This window comes from Pistacia vera, unplaced genomic scaffold (assembly GCF_008641045.1).
Source record: "Pistacia vera cultivar Batoury unplaced genomic scaffold, PisVer_v2 Contig190, whole genome shotgun sequence".
Classification (NCBI taxonomy): Eukaryota; Viridiplantae; Streptophyta; class Magnoliopsida; order Sapindales; family Anacardiaceae; genus Pistacia; species Pistacia vera.
The window spans coordinates 801,641-812,051 of NW_022195991.1; the positions used below are offsets into that span (position 1 = coordinate 801,641).

Sequence of the window (10,411 nt, forward strand, 5' to 3'; positions counted from 1 at the left end):
TACCACTTGTCACAGACTGGAAGTTTTACACCTAAAAAGCTAACATATTAGATGGAGGGACAAACTCTTCTTACAACATTTCTCTCACAACCTTGACATGATAACTCGCAATTGGTTAGCTTGCTATAGATCCCATCTGATAAAATTGTAATTGACTAATTGTGAGTTGTCATGTCTAGTTGTGAGAAGAGATTGTAAATGTAGCATTACTCTATTACTTTATATGGCGGCAAAAACACATTTATTGAGAAATGATCAAATAAGCATTTTTTGGATTTTTTCAGGTGCGATACAATATCTATTTGTTATTTTTGTATGGATTGATCTCTTTTCCCTTTCCACTGTTGACTTTATTGTGATGTGTAGGTGGAATTGGTAGTAGAAATTTAATTTCTGCCAAATTTAATTTCTACTACCAATTCCAAATGACAAAAGAAGCTAGGACTGTGGTGGAATTGGTAGTAGAAATTGTATTTAGTTGAATGTTTTAAAATTCAGTATAATATTTTGGGTATCTTATTTATTTTTCTCTTGTGTTAGTTGTCTTATAAAGCTATATACTTTTTGGATTTAGAAGCCGGATCTATTGGTTCAAGTGGACTGGCTCTTCTTAAAGTAAGTTTAGCTTAATTATATACATATTGTTTAAAAATATATATTTTGATCGAGCTATATGGATGTGATTTAATGCTTGTGCTTTTATTTTTCTATAGAAAATGTTGTGTGTGGATCCAAGAGAAAGAATTACAAGCGAAGGTGCAATTCTCGATCCATACTTTGATGAGGTTGACAATCCTTCTTTGAATTTTGTTCTAATTTTTCTCAGTATTGTGAGAGTATATTGATGTTCTACTTTTAGAGTCTGTTTTAACACAAATCATGAAACTAGCATATTTTTGTGTTGGGAAATACAGAAAATAAAAAATAAAAAAAGCCTGCCGGGAAAGGGAAGATTAATAAAAATATATCCTAAAGATCTTTAAAATATTCATGCTCAAGTGCTTCCCGAGGAGTTATCCTTTGGTCTGGATCCAAGCATAGCATTCTCTGGTAAAAATTTAAACATGAATAAAACCACCAAAAGATGACTTAAAAAACTCAAAAATTTGTCACAAAATCTGCTTAATTTGATGACAAATTAGTAAATTAAATCAAACTTACTGAGATAAGGTCAACTCCAGCAGGTTCGAGACTTGGAAACTCTTTTGCCAAGTCCTGCAATATAAAAAATAATTTACATAATGTACTCAATCTCATTCAAAACAACTAAATTCTAACCTCTCTTATATACCTTATAATCAAAATTTTTTGAAAGGGTTAAAAGACCATCAATAGTAATTTCAATTTTGCCATTTACTTCTGGCTTTGGTTCGCCCAAGACCCTGTACAAGAAATTTTTAAGTTTGTTAAACAGTATCGAAAACTGAGATCCCAACTTTTGATCCCAATTGATATAATTGTTGGCGAGGAAATTTAAAGTTAGAATCTCAACATTGCATATATATAGTATAAATGAAACTTTTTAAGATGTATGTAAAGAAAAATACCTGAAAATATTCGCAAGGATATGTAACCAAGTATTAGAAGGAAACAGGGGCCGCCCAGTTAGCATCTCACCAAAGATACAGCCCACAGCCCACATATCAACTACCTTAGAGCTTCCCTTAAAAAGTATTTCAGGTGCCTGGTAATAAAGACTGGCGGCCTTCAAAGCTTCTCCCTGCAAATGAAATGTATATATCACATGATAGAAAGACATAGACTAAACTGATGATATGGCTGATGCGATACCTTTGTGGTATTCTAGATTTTTTCTTATCAATATAACAGTAGGATCACAAAACCAAAAGAGTGAAAGATTAATATTAATACCGGGTTATCCAGACACCAGTCATTCACAAGATCGTCCATACTCTTGGGCTCTCCAAAGTAAGCAACCTTTACCCTCTTACTATCAGGATCAAACAGCACAAATTCAGGTCTCAAATCTTCATGGACACAATTTTGAGACCGCAAATATTCTATACCATGAAGAATCCCTTGAAGAATATGCTGCAGTTGAAAGAAATCTGGTCAAAATCTACAACTATTAACCATCTTTCAAGCACATACATTGATAATGAAATCAAGTATTTATTGAAAATTTTCAATTACTCAGTTTAAATTTGGTCTCATGAAACTAAAATACTGTCATTATGCCAAAAAAAAAAAAAAAAAAAAAAAAAAAACATTCAGGTTGTTACCCATCAGAAATATTGTAACCAAAAGATAATAGGTGTGTTTTAGGTATTAGACCAAACAAGAACCTATTACTACTAGTATTTGTTATGAGATTATGCCTCTTGGTATATAGTATACTTTCAACGGTTTTCCTTCCTCGAAAATGTTCTTATCATCGAGGGTGATGTATCTCGAAAATAGTATTATTTCCAACCGCTCCCAAGAAAAATAAATTTTCCAACAAGAGAAATAACGGTAGACTCCTACAATTTTTAGCCCTTTGGAAAAACATTTTTCCGAGTTCCATTACCACAATATTTAGCCCTCATAAATAGTCATTTTTGTTGCAGTAACCCCTAGAGGGGGATAGAGATCGACGGAGTGAAAAGAGTTCCCCATAAGATGGGAAATGGAAACTTCAGCTATATACAAGGTTTGTGAATATGTTATTGACTAATAATGAGCAAATAAAATAGGTCATTTTCCTAAACAGGATGTATTGAACCCATACTTCAGAGTTTTAAAATGGCATTTGAAACTATAACGTTATAAAATTCGTCTTGAATATTGATTCACATTTACATCCCATGAAAAGAAATAATATGGTAATGCATCTAATTAAAACGTCCTGTAAAAATATATATGTGCTCATGTGAAATCTCTCAGTTGAACTAGTGACAACCAATAATAACTTAAATTACATGAATTAAGAAACAACTTTTATTGGTATACTTTTGATATCAAGGTTTGACATACCTTTATGGAGACTTGATTCTCAATCTTCGCCTGCCCTCTTCCAAAATCATCCAAATCCCACGGTAGGTTCTCGAAAACAAGATACAAAAAAGTATCATCAGTTTCTGTTCTCAGACACCTATAACAACATTTCTATCAAATTACTTATTTTCTTAAAAGAAACACAGTTACTACTCAATAAAAGATTTTTTACACATTGAACAGCTAACAAGCATTCAGAAAAATAAAAAATAGTCTCACCCACAACAATATTAAGTAAAAACAATTTATAAGAGCCTCCTCCATATAGAATTTAAATACATTTTATCGTTTTCAAAAACAACTGATACAGGAAATTTAACAAAACGGTTTAAGTAAATATTTCAAAAACAATTTTAGGATAGAATCCTAAAACTAGTGCAATTTTCTATGGTTTTAAACTCAGGAAACAATTTTATTTTATACCTGGTGACATTCGGATGGTTCAACCCCATGATTTTAGAGGTTTCACGTGTGATCAAGCTTGGGGATTCTAAGTTTGGGAGTTCTTCAAGTTCATTGGATTTCTCAATAAATTTAAAAGCCACTAACCGACCTGTGTCTCTCTCAACACCATTGCGAATCAGACCATATTTGCTATCTCTAAACGTCTTATCTACTGTATACTTTTTATTCATTGCATCACTCGGAAAACGCTTACGCATAGAAGCCATATTTGGAAGTGTTATGACCAATGCCCTGCACAATCAAATAGAAAACAAGAAAGGTCAGCAAATAGAGCCTAAAAAAGTTTAAAAAACATAAGAAATAATAGAAAACAAGAATGACTATTAACGTCTTACTCACACAGACACATATATTCTTGTCTACGTATTCATTTGCAAACATAAATTAGAATTCATTCAATCAATTATCTGATAAACTTCGATCTAAATGCTCAATATTTAAGTACATATGATTTTGCAACACAATTATAGGACAGAAAAAAAGAAATTGGCGAGATGACAGAGTAAGATTTCCCTGGAAAACAGAAAATGAGGGCGATGGTCTCGCCGGAGTGGATGCTGAGAAGAAACAACAGTACATGCTGGAGCGAAGATATGTAATTGACAAAAACAGCGTAAAAAACGAAATGACAGATTATATATTTGGGTTAGTCCTTTAAATTCTCGGAGGTTTTCCTAGATCCAACAAACCCCCTATAAGATTGGTAAATTATTCTAAATCGCTACGGTCAACCTTTCTTCCGTTATTTTTAACCAAATTAGACTAAATGACCTTAATGCCCTTATTTGATATACCCATCAATCTTTGTACTTTCTATTCTCAATGTCAATACCTTTTTTAAGCTTAAAAATTGTTAAATTACCTAAAATATTACAAATTTTTAAAAGAAATAAATAAAAAATTGAAAAATATGAAATAAAAAAATTGAAAAGTCTGAAAAATGGAAAAAAAATTCTGAAAAAAACGAAATAAAAATCTGGAATAATAGAAAATATAAGAAATATCTGAAAAATTAAAAATAATATGATTTAAAACTTAAAAAAATTAATTTTCTAACAAGTTAAACAATTAACACAAATCTGAAGAAAACAAAAAATTAAAAATTAAAAGTTTGAATTTGGCCAATATTTTTCAGATTCTAGCATTTTTTTTAAAAGGCGTTTTAAATAATTTTTTTAAGTTGTCGTCGAAATTGTAAGGTAAGTCCTGATTGAAAACACCGGATGTGAACTATATGAAGTAAATGTCTATGTTTTATTTCCAGAACCGCATTTTGGTTCAGTTGTGTTAACGCAACTCTTTTTATGCACAATGCCTCTAATTTTAAAGAATTCTTCCATCTCAAATTCCAAGCCATAATTACTTCTAGGTAGTTTGGCGGTTCACTTGAGATTCTTGGGTGTATTACTCAAGAGGTCATGAGTTCTAATCCCTACGAGTACTAATAAAGGTAGTTACAGAAAGCTTACCTGACCTTTAATTTCAAGGCCCGAGAGATTAGTTGAGGTGTGCAAGTTAAACGGGGCACCCTTGGATACCAAAAATGAAAAAAAATTCCAAACCATTATCAATACGTATGACTTTAATTTTCTTATTGAATTGAGTTTCAACAAAATAATAAAAAGACTGTGAGAGTAAAGGAGTTTCTCTTTTATATTTCATAAGAAATACCCAAGTGCATCTAGTGTAATCATCCACAATATCACAGTGAATATTCAATGAATTTTTTATTATTCGAGAAGACATGACCTGGAAATATTGTTCAGCAAAAATTGGTTCGGTGTTCTGGTTGTCTTTGTTTCCTCTAGGGGTTTAAAGCCCCAGTTGATGATAGTGGCCTTTAGTGCTGCATATATAATAAGTTACTGTAACGTGAGGGTAGTGATGGACTAGTGGGGGTAGGAGAATTTGTGATGGAAAATTAAGGTGAAGACATAGGAAAAGTGTCAAGAGTAGGCCGGAATAGAAGCAAGATAGAGATGGTGATTCGGCTGTAGAAAAAGAAGATAAGATTGAAGTCTTGAAAGGAAATAGTTACGTCATTGAAAATATAGATATGACTTATCGTTATAAATTTATCAAGACATATGTATCTTTGATGTTAAGAACTGTACTCTAGAAAAATCTTGTGTGGAGAGATCTATATTCACCTCCTCAATCAATTTGGAGGGCTTTAATTTTAGAATCAAATTGTGTTTAAATGAGTTGTTTGATTTTGAAAAAAATAGAATAAACCGCATCAGAAATCATCAATGAATAGTGCGAAGTATCTCACACCAGTAACTGAATCAACAGGAGATGCTCCCCACAACTCTTAATGAATTAATTCAAAAGGTTTTACTAGTTGAAAAGAAAAGAGTAAAAATGGTAATCTGTGACTCTTTGCAAATTTACAGGATGCTCGGCAAATCTTAAAGTATTAATTCAAAAGGCCTCCAGAAAGTTTTAAAACTTTATCATGTTGATTAAAACTGATGCGTAATTAAGATTACTTGTTTACGTTGTACTTAATGAGTTGCTAAACTAATGATTAAATATATAAATCATCCACGACATAAAATAAAATACACAACTCAATTTTACATGGTTCGACAACATGCATCTATGGGACTAAGTCCAAAAAAAGCTAATCCATTATGAAAAAATTATGTGTTCAATTATAAAGACAAGAATAAGTATCAGTTATAAAAACTCACTGTTTGGACAACACTTCAATCTTCGCTCTTTGGTTGAACCTCAAACCTTCATAGTCTAGCTTTTCATCCACGGGACCACCAAGTCACACTTGAGCTCCTCTCAAGGTTCAACAATGACGAATTACTTCGGTAGCAACAGCTTGAACACGTCCAGATCTCAACACGGAACAATGTTGCAGAATCAACTCATGCAAGCAAGAGATAAAACACGGTAATTCAAAGCCTACTAAACCATATTGGAAACCTACAAAAATTGAACAACTTCAAAGAAAATATTCAGAGAATAATAAAGGTAAATAATATGGCTTCCTTAAAAAAGTCACAATAATTAAAAGATTATTTATACTTGAGTGACGTTGAAAGGAAAAACAAGAAACCAAATCTGTTTTGGAGAGGATTCTTGAGATCTTAGACTTCTTTATTGGAAATGATTCTTTAATTTATAATCTTCTTATAAGAAAATAATTATTGAAATCATAATCTTCTTTTAGGAAAAGGATTCTTGAAATCATAATTAAATAAAATATTTTCTAGCTCACATAATATATAATATTCACAAAAATCTTTCCACAATTGGAAATATAATCACATTTAATTAAGGCAGGTGCGATATGCATAAATATTAAAACAAAATCTGTCAGATGTGTTGTGATTCATTGTGATTCTGTTGTGAACACTTTTAAACTGAAACTAAATAGATTGTGAACGAATTCGAATAAATAAGTTGACAAAACCAAAATACTTACACCTCCTTTTTGCGAGAATAGAGAAATCATCTTCATCTTTTGACACATCAGCATTATATTCCCTCATTTCATAGTGATCTTTAGACCACATAGGCCTTACCTATGCAGAAAACACAAGATCTTCATACGAGTCATGAGAGAAATATAGTCAAAGATACAAAAATACAATACTGAATATAAACAATAACATTAGAGAAATGAGTAGAAAATGCAATTCGATTCATGCAAAACAATGAAGTATAACAAATTTTAAGCATTATTATTCAGTTGATAATTATGACAGAAATAAATAAAGTTGGTAAAACAGCCAAATTATGCCATTTGATACTGACTGCAATTATACAAACAGCATAAAAAGCCAGTGCAAAAGTAGTGTTCATCTTATCCTGAAGATGAACTTAAACTATTAAAACGTCTTAGAAATAAGATACAATCAGGAATACCCAATATCCATTGACATTCCAGGGACCTCGACATAGAAGCAACTTTATCCATTTTATCAAAATTATCATATCACTATAACAAGAATTACTCACAATCAGTGATGCAAAGCAGCAATTTCAAATCGGAGTTCGTTAGATATTTGGTGGTATCACTTTAGTTATAAAAGAGTATTAAGTATAGTAGAAACAACGGCCAATACAAATCAAACAACATTGAAGACAAAAGAAAGCAGCCAACAATAATTAAAACCAAAAGTCTTACCTTACCCCTAACACATAGAAACTCTCTCACTTTATGCTTTCTCTCGATGTTTCTAAGACAGATAGTTTAAGATTTGAAGAGCTATTAAATGTTTTAAGTGCAACAGTCTTGAAATTTTTTGATAAATATTTACTATGAGAAAATCTTCGGTGGAGGTGGTCGCAAATAGTGTCTTCGACCTTATACGTTCTTTAAATATAGATTTCATGTTCCTTTTAGATGGTCTCTCCAGGCTCCGTTCCCTGCTCTTTCTTGTTCTGCTTTGGTCTTCTGTATCTAGTTTTCTGATTCGCGTCATTACATTGAGTTGTCACCTTCCAAAAAGGATATATAGTTTGACACCTTAGTAAAACTGATGCTCATAGTAAACGTTGTGTAACAAAAATTCATTTTAATGTAGCATATTTTTCCTAGTGACTTAAAACAATTCTGGAAGCTTCTCACTGTAAACGGTTTTCAGCTTCAACATTCTTATCAGAAAGTTGATTCATTAATGGAAAAGAAGGCTGTTCCCGTGAAAACAGAGCATATTTGTTAGAAAATTTAATATTTGATTTTAAAGTAATGGCTTATTTTTTCTTTCATTGGTTTTCTTTTGCCAAATATTCTGATGGCATAAAATTGTCAACTTCTATCCTTCTGTAAAACCTAAACATTAACAATTTGTTGCACGCAAAGAAGTTTTTGGTTCTCCATTTATGCCCAAATTTAGTCCCAATTAAACGTGACCTGAACCTCATGATTTTGGGGTGATAAGTTTGTTTATCATCCCAGATTAACCCTCTAAAACAGGATATTATGATTTGCAAGCAGTTCCGTACTAGGTTCATTATGTGTGTCTCAATTAAAAATATATATCTTTTTAAATTAAGGATAAAATTCTTAGTGTTCTATTTTAACTTGTAAACATTCTTGACTTAGTTAACTTGTATATCCAGGACACAGCTAAGGAAATTCTAAAGAATGCACTAGGAGTAGTTGTTATTGATGAACGGGCATCCAATCACTTTCCTACGCCATTGGAGGTATCAAACAAAGATGATGTCGCAGTTGGCCGGATTCGTCATGATGGGAATCTCGGGTAATAGTCTTGGGCCATATCTTTCTTTATTGAAGTTACATTCAACTTTTAGTAGCAAACCATCACACTGATGGGGAAATTTGAAACAGGTAGGATATCTTTGTCTACGGTGATCAAATTTGCAAAGGAGCAGCACTTAAAGCTGTTCAGATTGTCGAGTTGTTACTATAGTCGACCTTCTAGTTCTGAAATCATTATGAGCTCTTTATTATAGCTAGTCGTTAGATGCGGATATTTTTGAAGAAAATTTACCAGTTTTGTAGTATAAACATACAGGCCGTAGCAAGCTGCATGATATTTTTGCGTAATATTGTGCTTATTATCTGTATTAAATCCTTCCATTTGGTGGAAATTTTGTTAAAATAATCTTGTTAACTTGTGAGCGCCCTAGCTAGTTGGAGGTGAAGTAATGTATTATTACTTGTGTCAACCTCGTCCTATTAAGTGCTTTTTCTTTAAGTGCTTACAGTTGTATTGAACCATGTGCAGTTATGCAAGAACTAACATCATCTTGTTCATTAGGAATTAATGGGGTTTAGGTTTACTAGTGCAAGTTGTGCAGTATTGGGATATACTCCCGTGATTGTAACAGCCGTTAAGGATAAATAAACAGTGTGGGGTAAAATCTAGGCTTTTAAAACTAAGACAATATCTAAATGAGAGGTGTTTTGGTTCTTAAATAGAAAAAATTCAATTAACTAATTATAAACATTTGTTAAATTCATGTGGGGTAAATTAGGTATTTTAAAACACTTGATCTAGACATAATTGATTAAAACCTTAGGGTGGATAAAGTCTTTTTCTCAGCTCATTAGAGAATATTATAAAACAATTTTCGTTAACTTGTTTCAAGCAAACGCGTTGTTAAGCACAAATCTACTCGATATGAGGGAGTAGAGCCTCCAAGAAGAAATAAAAGAGAGAATACAGTTTTTAGTGAATAAGTTCTTCGCTGCTTATATTATTTGAGTTCAGAGTTAATATAGCCGGTACATAAAAACTTAATAATGCAGTTTCCTTAAAACTATTGAAACTACCCAAAATAACAGCGACATAAACTGCTAAATATTTGCTAAACAACATAATTTTTGGCCCAAAATGGAGACTAACGAACCCTCTTGGATTTTCTGATTTCCTTTGAATCCACCTTCCTAACATGTCCCTCACCATCTGGCACAACCTTGCCCTCAAGGTTGGAAGGAATCAGCCCATAAACAGCTTCCATTTCTATTGTATTTTCCCAGGATGCGTCTTCCAAAGGAAGACCTTGCCATTGAACTAATAGTTGCTCCACTCTTCCACTAGCTCGCATTATTGTTTCCCCACTACTGCCAATGGTACAGCCTATGGGAGACCCTTAAAAACTGCCGAAGGTATAGCCCTAAAGCCAATTCGTGCTCGGGAACCAATGCGTGACAAGGTTTTGAAAGTGAAACGTGAAATATGGGGTGAATTTTTTATTCAAGCGGTGACGCCAACTTATAAGCCACTTGACCCACTTTTTAAACAACCCGAAATGGGCCATAATACCATCAACCAAGTTTCATGTATCCTTCACCATGCAAGGAATTTTGGCGATATGGTTGAAGTTTTTTAAGTACACCATGTCACCCACTTGAAAATCTAATTGCCGACATTGCGATTAGCACTTCGAGTCATTTGCTGTTGAGCACGAGTTAAATTTTCCTTCAGCTCTTGCAGTAGCACGTCTCTATTGGCTA

The 10,411-nt window shown here is 32.6% G+C and overlaps 1 protein-coding gene across 1 annotated transcript; it reads right to left on the minus strand.

Annotated features, from left to right (window-relative positions):
• Positions 1–969: 969 nt before the first annotated feature.
• Positions 970–10,002, minus strand: LOC116127303 (cell division control protein 2 homolog). The gene is made up of 12 exons (XM_031412963.1): positions 9,805–10,002; positions 7,237–7,290; positions 6,905–7,004; positions 6,284–6,402; positions 3,802–3,821; positions 3,421–3,693; positions 2,977–3,094; positions 1,873–2,052; positions 1,548–1,720; positions 1,292–1,382; positions 1,162–1,215; positions 970–1,047 (listed from the first exon to the last, which is right to left on the minus strand). The coding sequence occupies exons 1-12, from the start codon at positions 10,000–10,002 to the stop codon at positions 970–972; spliced, it is 1,458 nt and encodes a 485-aa protein (XP_031268823.1).
• Positions 10,003–10,411: the final 409 nt, after the last annotated feature.